Source organism: Hyaena hyaena, unplaced genomic scaffold (assembly GCF_003009895.1).
Source record: "Hyaena hyaena isolate Hyena2069 unplaced genomic scaffold, ASM300989v1 scaffold_315, whole genome shotgun sequence".
NCBI classification, from domain to species: Eukaryota; Metazoa; Chordata; class Mammalia; order Carnivora; family Hyaenidae; genus Hyaena; species Hyaena hyaena.
Window position 1 is genome coordinate 888637 of NW_024080948.1, and position 18874 is coordinate 907510.

Genomic DNA, 18874 nt, shown 5'->3' on the forward strand with positions numbered 1-18874 from the left:
TCAATTTCTGATTTAATAGCTCTTGGAAGACAGACCTGTCAAGAACTGGCCTTGCTCCTCCAGACCGACACGATTATGAAAAGGAGTGAGAGCAGAGATGCCAGGGAGAAACATCATAAAAGGTTTGAACCCTGGTTAGGAACAGGTCTGAAAAGTCTGGCATATGACAAACTATTCTGATAATTTTCTAAGACTCTAGCCCAGCCCACAGGCTTTCCCTGGTTAAATAAGTTGGGGACATACATGTTAAAACCACGGTCAAGGAAGAGCCATTATACAAGTTCCATCATCAACCATTTCCATTCTGATGTTAAAAACACTAGGAGCACATCTGGCTGGCTCAGTCAGTAGAGCATGTGATTCTTGATCTTAGGGTAATAAGTTGGGTGTAGAGCCTACTTAAAAAAAATGGGGGGGTGCCTGGGTGGCTCAGTTGGTTGAGATGCTGACTCTTGATTTCAGTTCAGGTCATGATCCCAGGGTCCTGGGATTGAGCCCAAAGCCTAGTTAAGATTCTCTCCCTTCCCTCTGACCCCTCCACAGCTCACACATTCTCTCTCTCTCTCTTAAAAAAAAAAAAAAAAAGCTAGGTGTATGAAAGTCCATTGACCTGAAACAAAGGACATTTTATAAAGCAGACTTTCTCAGCAATATGCCGCCAACCACCCCACCACACTTTTTTAAGTAGCTGGTATTAAGAATGCTTAATTCAATTCAGTTAATATTGCTAGCTATGTTAAGAGTAATTAAATAGACTGTTTAAGTTATGATTTTATTTTATTTATTTATTTTTTTTTAATGTTTTTTATTTATTTCTAGGAGAGAGAGAGAGAGAGACACAGCATGAGCAGGGGAGGGTCAGAGAGAGAGGGAGTCACAGACTCTGAAAGAGGCTCCAGGCTCTGAGCTGGCAGTCAGCACAGAGCCCGACGTGGGGCCCGAACCCACGAACCGCGAGATCATGACCTGAGTGAAAGTCGGACGCTTAACTGACTAAGCCACCCGGGCGCCCCAAGTTATGATTTTAAAATATTCTATAATGAGCAAAATTTCAGAAAAATGGTCAGATTCTTTTGGATAAGATGGGGGGGAGAAAAAAATAGAACACAGACAATGAGGTAAAAGCTACAACTCAAGTAAAGTTTCAAGTATCAAATTGGTGAAGTTTACAATGAAGCAATATACATTGTTGGTGTTTGGAAATATGCTAAATCAGTCTCCTAAAAGAATGTCTTAAAAAGATCATGTACCGTGGGGCACCTGGGTGGCTCAGTTGGTTGAGCACCTAACTCTTGATTTCGGCTCAGGTCATGATCTCAGTTTTTATGGGTTCAATACCTGCGTTGGGCTCTGAGCTGACAGCATGGAGCCTGTTTGAGATTCTCCCTTTCTCTCTGCCCCTTTCCTTCTCAAACCTTGTCTCTCTCAAAATAAACTTAAAAAAAAAAATCATATACTGTAAAGTAAGCTAAAACATATAATGTGGATATGAGGGAAAGAAAAAATGAAAACTAACATTTTTATGTATCTAATATGTCCCAACCATATTAGGAACCTTATTTTATAGAACCCTCAAAAAACAAAAACAAAAACAAAAAAACCCTCTCAAGTAACTTCATATGTATATTTTATAAAGTAAAGGAGTCTTGGTGAGGTTATGTAACTTACTCAAAGTCATATAGAGAAAGTAACTGTGGAACCAGGACTCAAACCCGAAGCCCATACTCTTCCCACTGGACACCCATGCGAAAAATAGTTTTAAAGAAGGCAGGCAAGCTAAGCATTCAAACCTAGAAGAAATTTGGTCAGGCATACCAAAGGTGATTATAATTTAGAAAGCACAGAAAAAAAAAATGCAAAGGGTATGGTAGACAAAAAAACTAATTTCACTTCTAAAACCACTGGGGAGAAAGTCAGCTGCCTATAGAAGGTAGAAGGGAAAACTGTCATATGAAAGAAAGTATCTTAATCATAACCAGGTAGTGAAGAGAAGGCTGCTGATAAAAATGAATTTGTCTGAGCACCTGGGTGGCTCAGTCAGTTAAGCATCGGACTCTTGATTTCAGCTCAGGTCATGTATGGTTCAAGAGATCAAGCCCATGTCAGGCTCTGCACTGACAGCACGGATTGGAATTCTCTCTCCGCCTCTCTCTCTGCCCCTGGCCCCACTTGTGTTGTCTCTCTGTCTCTCAAAATAAATAAATAAACATTTTTTTTAAAAAAAGATGAATTTGTCTATATCAGTGAGTGAAACTATTATGGTGATGAGATCCAAGAAATAGGAATATGGAGAAAAGGGGGAAAAGTAATGCCTAGAGAGGACAGGCTTTTACTCCAATGTATTCTAAAACGGATGCTCCCAATGGTAGTGGAAGGGAAGAAATGGTAATGGAGCAGTTCAGCTTCTTCTGAACTCTTGGACAGTTGATTTTTTTGTTTAAGTTCTATGTATTACTCAAATCCCTCGTTTGGCACACAGAATCAAATTTCTCCAAGGACCATTTTCCCTTCTTCAGAGAAAAGATCTATAATAGTTTAAGGTTTAAGGGACTATAAAATTCCTAATACCAAAGACTACATAATAAAATGATAATATATTTTGGTGAACTTTTCACTATTATTGCAATATTACTCTAAAGGAAACTATGTAAAACTTAAACCATTTCCAGAAAGGGAATGTTTGCATACCAAAGTTCATACAATTTTGAAACGAGAAAGATATATTTAGAATAATCATATAAGGAATCAAATTTCTTTAGTCTTCTAGTACACCAAACAATTTATCAGGTTAACTTTATTTTCATATGTTACAAAATGATTCAAGTCTGTCATCAGTTCTATATAGTCACTTAACAGTCAGGTGCTCTTAGAGCCAAACCTTCAAATATTCTGATAAGCTAGGCATAATGAAATTTAAAACTGTTTTAATCCTCTTCATACTACTTGAGTTTATTTTTATTATTCTTTTATCCATGAATTTTAAGTTTACCTAATTACTTTTTTATTTTTGATATTAACAAAGTAAAGGAAGTTGAACTTCAGAAGTTTCAAAGAGGTAAGAATAGATCATAGGCACAGAATACTCAAGACAAGGTCTAACTATAATTTCTACCAATAGCAACAACTGGGTGCCATCTTACTTGTCTTTTTAGTACTTAACAGTTCATATGCAAAAAAAAAGGTTAAAAACAAGTGCTCTTAAATTTATAGTATAGCAAGCGCTTACCCCATAAATGAATCTCTGGTTAAACTGCTGCATTGCTCCTTGAAGCTGACTACGTTGGAGCTGCCACTGTTCATAGTTCCGGACAGATTCCAATGTTGGCCTCTGCCATGTTGTTGTTCTTGTGAAATGGTCAACATAATAAATACGTCCCATGTTGTCAACACGCCGCTCCCAGCTAAATCAAAACAAAAACAACCTAATTTAACAATTATTTGTGATACAGATGTGAACTGAAAAGGACTTCATCTTGGCCCTGTTCCAGGTTTGGTAAGATTTTACCTTAAACTACTTTTCATTTACCTGAACTCTTTTTCTAAAAATTTCGTTCTTAAAAGTTCTTAATATGTATCAGTCAGGCTTGGAAAACACAATGTATATTCAGTGAATATGTCTCTATGGCTCAAAAACCAAGTTCTCATTTTCTTTCCAATGTTGCAATTCTAATAGGGACACATTGTATATACAGCTTTTCACAAATCTCAAAAGGGACTTTTTCTACAAGATTACAAATACTGATCATTTCAAATGGGTGGTGCATAATATTAAGTAAACATTAATACAATAACTTGGTGATTTCTACTTTGTTATTTATGGTTGTTTCTAATATTCTCATATTATAAAAAGTAAAATAATAAATACCTTTAACAGATCAATTTTTTTCTTCCTTTGCATTACTTCTTAGGATAAACTTCCTGGAGAGGATTACTAAGGGTATGTGCATTACTATAGTTTTAGATACTTTCTGCAAGAGTTGTGACTAATTTATACTACCACTCACAATGTTATGTGGTAAAGTTCCTCTGCAATCTCACCAATACTGGATTCTATCTGCTAATTTAACAAGTGAAACAATACCTTGTATTTGAAATTACTAGCAAGATTAAGTATTTCTCCAAGTTTGCTACTGACTTCCCTTGAATACAAATATTTTCTTCCATTTTCTATAATGTACATGGTAAATACTTAACATGTATTAATATATCCTTTAATTACCTCAACTATTCTGCAATGATTTCACAATTATATATTAAAGTTTTTTGTATAATAGACTTTATCTTCATATATATCAATAATATATTTATTATTCTGTTAAATAATTACTCTTCATGAAACTAATTCTAAAATCCTGTGGTTTGAACGAAGTTAAGTACAGAAAGGAAAACTTGGAAATAGCAAGACCTGTGGAATCTTGAGGTCAGAAATGAATGAAAACAAATCATTCTTCGTGCTCAATCAATTCTCTCTCGTCTTTCTAGTTTGCATCTACCACAACACAAAGTGGATAGAGAAAAGACTAAAAGGAAACATAGGAATATAAGGAAGATTTTGTACAAATAGATCCATAGTTCTGAATAAATACTTTTCTTCTTTAATTCAGATACTTACCCAGGAGGTAGAGGTTCTGGTCTATCCCACGTTGTTCTTTTTTCAATATGATCTACGTAGTAAACTCGCCCATGCTGGTCCACTCTCTGTTCCCAACTTGAACACAAAATGTAAAAAGCTGCTATGGCACTTGTCTTTGCTTTTTTCTCTTATATGACCATATTACAGAACTGAGACAAATAAATATGTCAATATATAAAGAAGATACCAAAAGAATTTAAAAATAAAGTCAAGAAATGGTATCCTGAGGATGACAGAATAAATAAGATTTCTTCTGCAGAAGTATCTGCTCAAGAAATGCCTTGTATTTCTGAAGAGGTCTTAGATAGATGCATTCAGGAGATAAAGTCTATCTCAATCTGATCATGGCATATGCAAGACTTGGTAGGGGAAAAATGCTTGTAATTAATGTTATGAAATCTGAAGAAAGATTGAGCTGATAACTGAAGAGCAAAGCACCATTTGCATTCCAGAAGAATTGAAATCAAAGACTAAGACTTTATCAGATGTATCTCTGCATAGTCTAACAGACAAAGTAAATCTGGGAATTCTAGTCTCCTTAGTATGTTAATCCCCAAAGTGAGGAAGACAGGAATAAGCCACCACAACCTAGAAGTACCAATCAATTTAGGGGCAACTGGGTGGCTCAGGTGGTTAAGTGTCTAACTCTTCGTTTAGGCTGACAGCACAGAGCCGGCTTAGGATTCATTCTCTCTCTCTCTCTCTCTCTCCTCTCTCTCTCTCTCTCTTCCCCTCTTCTGTTTGAGTGCGAACGCTCAAAGTAAATAAACAAACTTAAAAGAAAAATAAAAAGAAGTACCAATCACTTTGGAGAGTACCAGTTTCTGTTTGCTAATCCCTTTCACAAATAACTTTCTAATTGGCTTCCCATGTAGGTTTTGCAAAAGGAAAATGGCCCAACTATGCAGACAAATATTATCTGTTTAGCAATTAAAATTTTCATAAGGGTTTATTAATTTATCAATTAATTTTAATGAGATTCCAAGCTCTGGATTTATCTGAATGTCATAATATATATATGTAAACTATTAGAATACTATTAATTTCTAAAATAATTAGTGGAGATTAAAATAGGGTTATAAGCTCTAATTTTATCAGTTTCCTAAATTATTACTACTTTGCTATAATAACTTTATGATGGAAAAAAATATTTTAAAAAGTGGGTTCTTTTTCCACCCTCACAGAAAAAGCAATCTGAGTTAGGTGACTATTTCATTACTTGGCACTGGTTAATTTCCTATGGTTCAGAGTCCTTCAGTAAAAAAAATAATAATAAAAATAAAAAACTATGCCCTGGAAATAAGGAGGAGGGTAACTGCTAATGTGGTAAGGTTTTTTTTGTTCAGTCTAACTCTATATATAGCCCCCACCTGCCAAAATCAGTTACCACTGAGTGAAGATAGTTTTTTTAAAGAATGAAGTTCATGTTCCTTATTAATAAGTATATACAGAAGTCTAAAGCAAACAAAATATTAACAAAAAACAGTTACTTACCCAGGTGGTAGGGGAGCTTGAGGTACAGGATTTAATGGCCTAGGGCCTGAGCCTCCAGATATAGTAAGAGGAATTATTAATCCAGATGTTGCTCCTTCAGATGTATTTGAATTTATATTTGTTGGTGGCAGAGAGCCCGTACTGGATCCATCACTTTCAGAAGTGGCAGACGGTGAACCATTGACAGATGCTATAAAAGGTTTGTTGAAAACAAGAGTCTTTTATTTTCAGAACTCTAAATTCAGGACAGAATTTAAACTTAAAATAATTAAAAGGTAGATGACACAGAAAATTTAAGATGTGGTTATGTGGGTAAAAATAATTTAAATAATATAAGCTTTGTGAAATAACTTTTTGGGTTCTATCTGCTCTATGTCTCTTTATTAATTATGAAGCACATGCAAATTCTGATTTTCTGATGAAACAAATAAAAACTTTTAGTATAGGAAAGCAATGGTATCCCTTGGTGTGATAAGTTCATTTAGTAAATTTTCAGATCCTTAAAACTGTCTTTTACATGAAACCCTACAGATTAAAGATCTATTTTTGATGTTAGTTAAAGTACAGAAGATCTGACTGTTAAGCAATAGCACTGTATATAGTATATCTTCAAGAAATAGTAGACAAAACAATTTCCAGGAGAGGTCACCAATATTTTGACAAAGCAGTATATACATTTAAAAACTGGGAATATATTAACAACACAGTTTTTACCAAAAAAGGGGAAGATGTATAATTAAAAACAAAGTTGTTTAATGAAATGATTTATACGGGTGCTTAGATGGCTCAGTCAGTTGAGCATCCAACTTCAGCTCAGGTCATGATCTCATGGTTTGTGAGTTCGAGCCTAGCGTTGGGCTCTGTGCTGACAGCTCAGTCTGGACCCTGTTTCGGATTCTGTGTCTCCCCTTCTCTCTGCCCCTCCCCAACTCACGCTCTATCCCTCTTAAAAATAAACAAACATTAAAAAAAATAAAATTGATTTATAGACAACTAATTTACTTTTTAATAATATTTGGTTTAACTTTTTTACATTCCCTGTCCAGATACTAGCAGAGGAAACAATAAATGATTAAAGATTCTATTCTGGCTAATGAGGGAAAATGGATATTCTACCTATAACTGTTAACATTTTTACTACATGAAACATGTTCATTTGTTGCATAATCTTTGCTTCAAAATCTGAATATCATTTAGCATTGTTGGGTTACTCGCTATTTACTATATTTTTTTAAAGGATATACTGAGACTAAGCAACCAGATCCTTGACAATATGACATGCTTATGTTCACACTGTTACAAACCTGTTGTATAATGCACATAGGGTTCTCATTCTATTTCTCATTCTCAAAAAAGCACTTGCCTCAACAGTTTTTCCCTAGAGGAAAAACTTATGGAAAAGGCACTCCTTTGTCTACCTATATACAGAAAGATCATTCTTGGCTAAAATATAAAATATAAAAATACTGCTAGAAAACCAACCTGAGTCTTCTGACACTTACCTCAGGATCAATTCTCAAACAGAACATTATTCACAATCATAGTACTGATAGTTACATCCCTAGTGTGTGGCTGGAATACATGGAATACACACCTGGTCTACGTGGGGTAGGTGGAGGTGGTCGTGAAGGTCTTGGAGGCCTAGAAGGCTTAAAACCGCCATTTGAGAGTGATGGAGAGTTATTCCCATTGACCTTCCTATTTTCACCAGCCCCTGAATCCTCAGGTTCATCTGATCCATTTGGATTTGTTCTGGGTAAGAAGGGGGGATAGGGAAGGGAAAATGAATGTTCACTGAATTTAATAAAAAACAAGAAGACCAAAGCTTAAAATTTCTGGCCAGCCTTATCAAATACATGAATAGCCCTTGGTTAGAGTCTTATATATATATAACTCTCAGAGCTGACCCAGAAGCCATAGAGTGACGAGTTGCCTAAGAGCAACAGAAACATTTGGGACCCTTCAAAACTAGTAGGTATGCTGGTTCAGATTTCAAATAAGTCTTTGGAGACCCTGCATAAGAAGGAACAGAGTCAAATTCTCAAAATTCCAATGCCTTAGAAAGGGCACTATTTTATTTCAAGGACAGATAATGTCACCATTATTTTCCTGGTTTCCATAGGCTCTTACTATTCTTCAGTTTCGGGGTAGGGTTGACTGTTTTATGACAGAAGAAAGAAGTATACTTATTTCCCAGAGACAAGGTGCTTTCTCACCATCCCAGAAAATGGTATGCAAAATGTTGAAAATTAGTGATCTAGAGCAGAGATGCCCACAGACCTTTTTTAAAAGGGAGGTGTCATTTCTTCAAAGCAATGACATCAACTGAAGAAAAGAGAGGGGAGGACAGTAACCAGAAACATCAGATTGAAAGTTATTACCACTGTTAGCTAAATATACTTGATTCCTTTTCCAGGGGGACCTAGTCATGAATTAGACAGCAGAGTGTGAGTTTAGCCAGTTTGAAGATGCCTCAGCTAAGGCTCTGCTATCTACTATATAGTAAGCAGCAAACTATTATGCAGTTTTAATCCATACTACAGTATTAATTGTTCAGAATAAGCCTGAACAAAGTGAAAACACTAAAAGTGTTTTTAGTGAAGACACTAAAAGTAGAGTCTTTGGAACAGAAGCAAAGGCAACACATAGGAGGCTTATTTAAAAACCACAACCCTAGGGCACGTGGGTGGCTCAGTTGGTTAAGTGTCAGACTTCAGCTCAGGTCATGATCTCACAGTTTGTGAGTTCGAGCCCCCCGTCAGGCTCTGTGCTGACAGCTCAGAGCCTGGATCCTACTTCAGATGCTGTGTCTCCCTCTCTCTCTGTCCTTCCCCCATTCATGCTCTGTCTCTCAAAAAATAAATAAATGTTAAAAAAAACTTTTTTAAAAAGCACAATCTTGAGGTGCCTCGGTGGCTCAGTTAGTTGGGTGGACTGACTCTTAGATTTTGGCCTGCATCATGAACTTGTGGCCTGTGGGATCAAGCCCTGTGTTGGGCTCACGCTGACAGTATGGACCCTGCCTGGGATTCTTTTTCTCCTCTGACCCTGTTCATTTTCTCTCTCAAAATAAATAAACCTTTTTAAAAAGTTAAAAAAAGAAAGAAATGCAGTCCACTCCCAGGATCCACTATATTAGAATGAATATTTTAATAAGATCCCCAGGTGATCTGTGTAAATAGTAGAATATGACAAGACTGCCTTGTGGGTGCCTCAAATGCTTATTTTGAATAAAAGGAACAGCTCAGTAAGTGGCAGTCAGCACCTGGTTAGTGTTGACTCCTACAGGAAGGCAAAGCCACCCCAGAATATGAACTGAATGCAGGAAGAGTCGGCTTTGACACGGTTCCCCTTCCCATAAGTGCTGAGTTTCAAACCCATTTTGAGTAGCATACCCCTTTAAGACTCTGAGTATTGCCTCTCCATACTATTTCAACACATTCATTACTAGTTAGTTCTTAAAAACATTAAGAACTAATTAAGGTTCTTAATGCCTTTTAAAAGATAAACAACCAATGGCAGAATGGACAAAAAGTGGGGAACTGAGGTTTCTAGCTCTGACTCTGCTATTAAGAGGTTATGTGACAGGGGCGCCTGAGTGGCTTAGTCGGTTAAGCGTCCGACTTTCGCTTGGGTCATGATCTCGCGGTTCGTGGGTTCGAGCCCCGCGTCGGGCTCTGTGCTGACTGCCAGCTCGGAGCCTGGAGCCTGTTTCGGAGTCTGTGTCTCCCTCTCTCTCTGACCCTCCCCTGCTCACGCTGTCTCTCTCTCTCCTAGAAATAAATAAAACATTAAAAAAAAAAAAAAAAAGAAGTTATGTGACCAAAGAAAATGTACTTCATCTCTTTGCACATCAGAGCTGGTCGAGTTTTAGGAATATGTGAGGAAGGAGGAACATTCAGGGCATGAGGTAAATCTGCTATGACAAAGGGGAAATCCAGAAGCTGAATTCCAATAATGCAAATATCCTGTTTTTGAGGATTAAAATCTTGGAGATTTTAACACCCATTCTGTTTTCTAATAACACCTTGGCCTCAATTTCTCAATATAGTTATCTGACAATCTGGGTATAGTATGATGACTCCTTAAATGTCCTTGATACTTAGAAATCGTTCCTCCTTCTTAGGTCTTAAACTCATAAATCTCTCTACTTACAACCTTCTACTCCTACCTGCCTCCCACTGTATCTTTGATTCAGTCTCATCATGACCTTTAACCCCTCTATACTCATAGTCCATCAGCTCCCTTCAAGTCCCACTTGGGCTCCATCATAGGCTACTACTTCTCCTAGTACCTTTCATTCTTTCACTATTTCCCAACATCCCCTAACCCCAAGCAATCTTTTCATTACAACTAATCCTTCATTTACTTTTTCTACTACTATTCTCAGGGGCTAACAGGTAATAATAAATAATGTTCCAGGTGTGAAATCAGGTATATTTTAGCAGAATAAATAAACTAGGTAAAGTACCAAATTAAAGGTGTAGACTGTTCTATAAAAGGTCCTCATAAATTTCCCACTGTGCCCAATAAAGGAAAGTCTGTGGGTTTTCACTTCCAATGTCTAACAAGATAAAGTCTTTTCTTCCCTTCTGTTTGTGTATGTGTTGCCAAAGTGAGCACTTTTTTTCCTGTTAAAAAGAAGAAATCACAGCTCAAATCTCCTAGGAGCTAAACAAGTAGAAATGACAGAGGACTATGACAACCTACGCTACAGGTTCACCAGGACTGGTGTATTGATATTAAAATTAATAGCAATAAATTAATAGTGATTTGGTAAGGCAAAGGACTTTTACTAGGTCCTGTGCAATTAAACAGACTTAGGCAAAAGACAAAAAGAAATTAAAATTGTGTTTCTTCAGTTTCCATCTTTTTATCCTGGCAGGTGTTTCCTAAAGCTTGCTCATTTTCGAGACTGAGACAAGGGCTACAGTTGACCTTATTTAACAACTTCAACTGGACTATACATACTGCTTGGAAATCAATAATTTTCTACGTATAGAATCTACTCTTGACCACATTTCCAATCTGTAGATGACCTTGATCCTGCCTCTTCCCTAACATGACGATTATTTGCTATCTTTCAACTGTCTCATCTACCTTAAACTTCCTCTGTTCCAAAGGGGTGGCAGGTGCCATGTCCAACTGAGAAGGTGGCAGAAGCCCCTGAAACAGTCCAAGGAGATGAACATGGAAGATAAGGCACTCAAGCAGAATCAGAAAGAAGAAAAGAAACTCAAGAAGCTTAAAGCAAAGGCTGCAAGGAAAGGCCTATAGGTGGAATCAAGAAATCTGGAAAGAGATGCCTGGGTGGCATCAGTTGAGCACCCAACTCTTGATTTCGGCTCAGGTCATGATCACAGGGTTGTGGGATTGAGCCCCACGTAGGACTCCATGCTCGGTGTGGAGCCTGCTTGAGATCTTCGATCCTCCCTCCTTCCTTTCCTTCCCCCTTCTCTCCTGCTTGAGCTCTCTTAAAAAAAAGGGGGGGGGGGGAAGAAACCTAGCAAAAAGTAACCTGTTCTTGTGTCTGAGGCAATGGTGTTCTCAATTCTGTTCCTATTTAAACAACTGAATTCCTTCTTTTTGCAGTATCTGTTACCAACTATAGCTAGGATGAAGTGTTATCTTAGATCCTATTGTACATTTAAGAAAAAACTTTCATTAAAAAAAAAATCAATCAATAAAAAAAATTTCTCTGTGTCTCTTAGGGGAAAAATGTCTCTTCACTACTTCAAGACTAATTTGCCTTTGTGTTCTTAATTTCAGCCTATATCCTCTAGGACTTTCCATCATCATTTAACACCTTTCTTCTATCTTCTATCATCTTCCTTCTTCCAGATCTTTTCTCTCAGTTCATAAATGCATCAAACCCCTCAACCTAAAACACTGCTTCAATCCTAACAGCTCTTCAAAACTGTTTTTTCCTTCATTACAATTTTTTTTGTATTTATGCAATTAAAGAACTTAGTATATTTTAATTTTTCAAAGACTCACTTTTTCAAGGTGAAAAACAATTTCTAATCATAAAATAAAAATTACCTTCAATTCTACCTTCTGGAGATCATTACCATCAAGACATGAGACATCTCCTGCCAGTCCTATTTCACTGACTGTATATGTGATCATACAATGTTTCCCATCTTGAGCAAATGTTTGTTTTGTTACTCATTATATACTGGGCATTTCCCCCAAATGATTCAAAAATATTTATAATATCTAATGATTATAGAAAATTCTAATACATAGAAATGTCATAATCTAGTTCTTTTCTTTTCTTTCTGGTGGGGGAGGAGGAGATACTTCCTATTTCCTACAGATAAACTAGATTAGAACACCTGGGTGAAAGTAATCAAATATTTTGAAGACTGAAATACTGACTGCTAAATTTTTAAAAAATATTTTCAAAGAGGGGTACCTGGGTGGCTCAGTCAGTTAAGGGTCTGAGTTCGCCTCAGGTCGTGATCTTGTGGTTCATGAGTTAGAGCCCCACATCAGGCTCAGTGCTGACAGCACAGAGCCTGAAGCCTGCTTCAGATTCTGTGTTTCCCTCTCTCTGCCCTTCCGCTCATGCTCTCTGTCTCTCTATCAAGAATAAACATTAAAAAAATTAGATTGTCTTCCTTTTCCTTCTCCAAGAATTTTTCCCTAATCTCAAATTTTATAATTTCAAAGTTCATCTCTAAAATGGTTCCCAAATCAGAATCGCTTATCCTTGTTGCATTCCCATCCGCTGGTACCAAATTATCAACTAAATGCAGGAGATCTTGAATAACTCCCCAGTTGTAAGGCTATTATTCCTCCCATGGTCTGATTCTGTGGGTGGCACTGCTATCCTCCCAGGCAACTTGACTTTCCTTCTCTCCTGTTCCTCTCTTTTTAAATGTTTATTTATTTTTGAGAGAGAGAGAGTGAGAGAGAGAGACAGAGCATGAGCAGGGGAGGGGCAGAAAGAGAGGGAAACAAGGACTCCGAAGCAGGCTCCAGGCCCCGAGATGTCAGTACACAGCCTGATGTGGGGCTCAAACCACAAACTGTGAGATCATGACCTGAGCTGAAGTTGGCTCTTAACCAACTGAGTCACCCAGGCGCCCCTCTCCTATTCCTCTTGATGCTCAATACCTAAATCTCACTGATTTCACTTCCACATTTTCTGTCTACTCTTCTACCACCATTGGCCCAGTTCTACACTGCTTATCTCTCACTGTATTACTGTAACAACTGGCCACACAGGTCTCCTCCACCTCCACTCACCACCAGATAATACAAACTATACATGATTATCAAATAAATTAAAATGCTTTTTCCTATGGAGTTCTGATCATGCCAATGCCCTGAATACTTTTTTAGAAATCTTCCTCTCCACAGAAAGATTCTATGAGCCTATACAGGCATACCTCAGCAATTATCAGTTCTAGACCACTGCAATAAAGTACTACAATAAAGTCCATTTTTTTGTTTCCCAGTGCATGTAAGTTATGTTTACATTATACTGCAGTCTATTAAACATACAATACCATTACGTCTTTTTAAAAAATTTACTTACCTTAGTGTAAAAATACTGTTACTAAAAAAAAAAAAAAAATACCCATCATCCACACTGAAAGTGATTCAAGTCTTAATCTCCTTGCTGGTGGAGGGTCTTGCCTAATATTGATGGTTGCCGAGTGATCAGGATGGTGGTGGTTGCTGAACATTGAGGTGGCAATAATAATTTCTTAGGAAAACAATGAAGTCAGCTACAACAATTCATTTTTCCTTTCACAAAAGATTTCTCTGTAGAATGTTTGACAGCATTTTACCCAAGTAGAACTTCTTTTAAAATTGTAGTCCATTCTCTTAAAACCTGCTGCTGTTTTATCAGTTGAGTTTGTGTAATATTCCAAATTCTTGTCATTTCAACAATCTGTGCAGCATCTTTACTGCTAAGATCCTAAGAAACCCTTTCTTTACTCATCCATAAGAAACAACTCCTCATCCATTTAAGTTTTGCCATGAGATTGCAGCAATTCATTCATATCTTCAGGTTCCACTTCTAATTCTGGTTCTGCCACATCTGCTATTACTTCTTCCAATGAAGTCTCAAACCCCTCAAAGTCATTCATGAATTCTGGAAAATATTTTTTTCCAAATCTTGATAATGTTGATATTGTGACCTCCTCCCATGAATCACAAATGTTCTTTATGGTATCTAGAATTATTAATCCTTTCCAGAAAGTTATCAATTTACTTTGCCCAGATCCATCAAAGAAATCACTACCTATGGCAATCATAGCCTTAAGAAATGTATTTCTTAAATAATAAAACTTGAGAGACAAAACTATCCCTTGATCCATGGGCAGGAGAATGGATTCTGTGTTAGCAGGCATGAAAACATCAAGCTTGTTATACGTCACCATCACAGCTCTTGGTGACCAGGTGCATTGCCAATGAGCAGTAACATTTCCAAGAATCTTTTTTCTGAGGAGTAAGTCTCAACAAGGGGCTTAAAATATTCAATAAACCTTGTAAACAGATGTGCTGTCATCCAGGCTTTGTTGTTCTGGTTAGCATAATTTAGAATAATTCTTAAGGGCCCTAGGATTTCTGGAATGGTCAATGAGCACTGGCTTCAACTTAAAGTCACCAGCTGCAATAGGCCCTAGCAAGACAGTCAGTCTATCCTTTGAACCTTGTAAGCCGAGCATTAACCTTCTCCTCTCCAGCTATGAAAGTCTTAGATGGCATCTTCTTCCAATGTAAGGCTGTTTCATCTACATTGAAAATCTGTTGTTTAGTGTAGCCACCTCCCTTAATTAGCTAGATCTTCTGGATAACTTGCTGCTTTATCTTGTACTTTTACGTAAATGGAGATTGCTTCTTTCCTTAAACCTCATGAACCAACCACTACTGGCTTCAAACTTTTCTTCTGCAGTTTCCTCACCTCTCTCAGCCTTCACAGAATTGAAGAGAATTAGTCTTGCTCTAGACTAAACTCTGGCTGAAGGGAATGTTGTAGCTGGCTGGATCTTCTATCCAGACCACTAAAACAGTCTCCATATCAACAATAAGTCTGTTTTGTTTTCTTATTATTTGTGTCTTCCCTGAAATAGCACTTCTAATTTCCTTTAAGAACTTTTCCTTCGCACTCACAACTTGGCTAACTGTTTGGCACAAGAGGCGTAGCTTTTGGCCTATCTTGGCTTTCAACATACCTTCCTCACTAAGATTAATCATTTCTAGCTTTTCATTTCAAGTGAGAGCACTTGAGCACTTAAAGACCACTGCAAGGTTATTAACTGGCCTAACCGTTTTGACTCAAGGAACAAGGAGGCCCAAGGAGAGGGAGAGAGATGGGGAACAGCCTACAGTGAACAGTTAAGACATCCCCAATATTTATCAGTTAAGTTCACTGTCTTATATGGGCATAATCTGTGGTGCTCCAAAACAATTACAATAGTAACATCAATGATTACCAACCACAGATTACCGTTATAAACATAATGACAAAGTTTGAAACAGAGCAAAAATTACCAAAATGTGACAGAGACACAAGGTGAATGTTATTAAAAATAATGGCACTGACAGATTTGCTCAATGCAGGGTAGCCACAAACCTTTACTTTGTGAAAAATCAAAATATCTGCAAAGGACAACAAAATGAGGTATATCTGTATTTAGAAACCAAAATCTCCATCTGGGCCCAACCTATGTAACACTAAAAATAACTAACGCTTTTGGGGTACCTGGGTGGCTCAGTTGGTTGAGCATCCAACTTTGGCTCAGGTCATGCTCTCACAGTTCGTGAGTTCAAGCCCCACATCTGGCTCCGTGCTGACAGCTTGAAGCCTGGAGCCTGCTTTGGATTCTGTGTCTCCCTATCTCTCTCTGCCCCTCTCCCACTCATGATCTGTCTCGCTCATCTCTCAAAAATAAATAAACGTTAAAAAGAAATTAAAAAAAAACAAAAACAACTAACACTTTAGGCTGCAGTAAAGTATGACAATTAGATCAGGCTCCGAAAGTAAGGCAATCACAGTTCATCTGTGCCACCACGCTTAACTCAGGCAAGTTCTTTTCCCTTTCTTAGCTTCGGTTTTCTTATCACTCATAAAAATGATACATACCTACCTCATAAAAATGTTAACTAATTGATTCTACTCTCAAATTTACCACCTACCATTTTCTCCTTTCAATTACTCTATTTTTAGCTAGACACTGTGACTAAGATTTCCAACAACATACCTGTGTTGTTTCCCATCTCTACAACTGCTTTTCTTCCTTCCACCTAGAACCCTTCCTCTCTCCAATTTCCCAAGGCATGCAAAACCAAATTATAACTATGCTTTATGGTCTTAAGTCAAATGCCATTTCTTCCATGAAACTTTTTATAATTTTGGTTTATATACTGATCTACATTTTAAAAAACCATCATGTACTATTTTCTAATAATAAAAATAAAAACAGTCCAAGAGAAGAAACAAAATTCAAACTAGTTCTGAAATAAAAGAGTATGAGATTAAGGCAGAATGACAACTCTGTAAGCCTAGATTTTCAAGAAATAGACTTTGTTACATAACTGAAAAAGTGTCATAATCTAAGAAATACCTGAATGTCTATCCATAGTGGTTCTCAAAGTGTATGGCCTGGTCTAACAACATAGGCATCACCTGGAAACTTGTGAGAAGTGCAAATCTTGGGCCCAAACTTAGATCTAACAAATTGGGAACTGGAGATAAGACAGCAATCTGTGGCTGAACAAGTCTTCCCAGTGATTCTGATATACTCTGAAGTTTGAGAAACATAGCCATACTAAAACAGCACTGGTATTTTATTTCAGTTCCTTTAGTAAGTGGGTGGGAAACTAAAACTTGAAATGGAGTTTGAGGGGTGCCTGGGTGGCTCAGTTGGTTGTGTGTCCAACTTCGGCTCAGGTTGGGGTCTCGCGGTCTGTGGGTTCAAGCCCTGCATTGGGCTCTGTGCTGACAGCTCAGAGCCTGGAGCCTGCTTCAGATTCTGTGTCTCCCTCTCTCTCTGCCCCTCCCACGCTCGCGCTCTGTTATCTGTCTCTCAATATTATATAAACATTAAAAAAACAAACAACAAAAACAAGAAATAGAGTTTGAAAACCAACATGGAAACCTAGACATTATATACAATTAATTGTCAATGTGAACTCACCACCACCATTATTTTTTAAAAGGAATTAGCTACTAATTACGTGCTACTAATGGCTTTATTCCTCTGCTCCACAATCCTGCATGCTACTATGCCTTTGTTCCTCTGCTCCACATTCTTACAAACCTCTGCTTATCTGACCATGCATATATATCTAACGTATACATAAGCCCAGATGTTTATGGACAGGATAAAGAACCCTGGAGAACCAAGATGCTAATACATTAAGGTACTAACAGTCAATAAATTAATTCTAAAAACAAAATCTTAAATACTAGGTGCCAATCATCTTGAACTTCAAAAAATTGACATAAGGCAACACTGAATAATATAGGACATCCAGATATGCTACAGAGGAAAGCAGACTAACAAGACTATATTCACAGCATACAAGAGTACCTGAATTAGGACCAAAAGGTAATATAACCTAGAGTTGTTTAGTATTCTTCCTAAATGATAACTGGGCAAGGAATTGGAGGGGAGGGGCACAAAACCCTTGTTCACTGGGTATATACTGCCCTGCTTTTTAGACTTATAGTTATGAAGTATGTAAATAAGAGCAAAGGGAAAAATCCAGTCATGGCCATGATTGTCATGTTGTAACATTTTTTTAAAATATTTTATTTCTGAGAGAGAGAGAGAGAGAGAGACAGCGTGAGCAAGGAAGGGTCAGAGAGAGAGAGAGAGAGAGAGAGAGAGAGAGAGATACAGAATCTGAAACAGGCTTCAGGCTCTAATCTAGCTGTCAGCACAGAGCCCAGTGCGGGGCTCAAACCCATTAACTGTGAGATCATGACCTGAGCCAAAGTTGGACACTTAACCGACTGAGCCACCCAGGAGCCCCAGTCATGTAGTAACACTTAAACAGCATTTGACAGTTAACAAAATGCTTTTCAAACCCATCATCTCAGAAGTAAACTCTCTGGAATAAAAGCTGATGCAAAGGAATTCAAAATTAACACAAGAGACATACTTAAAGATTAGTCTGGCAGTCTCAGAAACCTAAAAGACACTATTCCTCAGATTACTTATGACAACAGTTCACTTGGGAAGAAGCATTGCTTAAATAAGTGGCATGAAGCTAGGGCTCTAGGAATGCCTTTGTAAGACATTTACAGTTGACTAGAGTGGTTTCATAAAGTACTTAAAGAATGAGATTGGTAGGAGTGCCTGGCTAGCTTAGTCAGTAGCGCATGCGATTCTTGATCTCAGGATTATAAACAATAGAGTACGACATTGGGTGTAGAGAGTACTTAAAAGAAAAAAATAGAAAAATTTAAATAATGAGATTTGCAAAAAGAAAGAATGACTTAAATGAACCTTCCTTTTTAAAAAATTGTTATTTATTTGGGTGGGGGGGAAGGAGGAAGCTTCGAAGAGAGAGAGAGAGAGAGAGAGAGAGAGAATCCCAAACAGGCTCAACACTGTCAGCATGGAGCACGACAATGCAGGGCTTGATCCCATAAACTGTGAGATCATGACCTGAACTAAAATCAAGAGTTAGCTGACTGTGCCACCCAGGTGCCCCTTAACTGAACCTTTCAATGAGCATACAAAATTCTATGACGTTTTCACTTATTAGTGAAAAAAT

At 37.5% G+C, this 18874-nt stretch overlaps 1 protein-coding gene across 3 annotated transcripts in view; it reads right to left on the minus strand.

Annotated features, from left to right (window-relative positions):
* The window catches only part of ITCH (itchy E3 ubiquitin protein ligase), a 139836-nt gene that overhangs the window by 44441 nt on the left and 76521 nt on the right, over window positions 1-18874 (minus strand). For all 3 annotated transcript variants that reach the window (XM_039248704.1, XM_039248705.1, XM_039248706.1), the window contains exons 8-11: window positions 7722-7879; window positions 6128-6317; window positions 4613-4708; window positions 3227-3401 (exon numbers count right to left, since the gene is read on the minus strand). In XM_039248704.1, the coding sequence (XP_039104635.1) occupies window positions 3227-3401; window positions 4613-4708; window positions 6128-6317; window positions 7722-7879 (619 nt within the window). The remainder of the gene's footprint in view (window positions 1-3226; window positions 3402-4612; window positions 4709-6127; window positions 6318-7721; window positions 7880-18874) is intronic.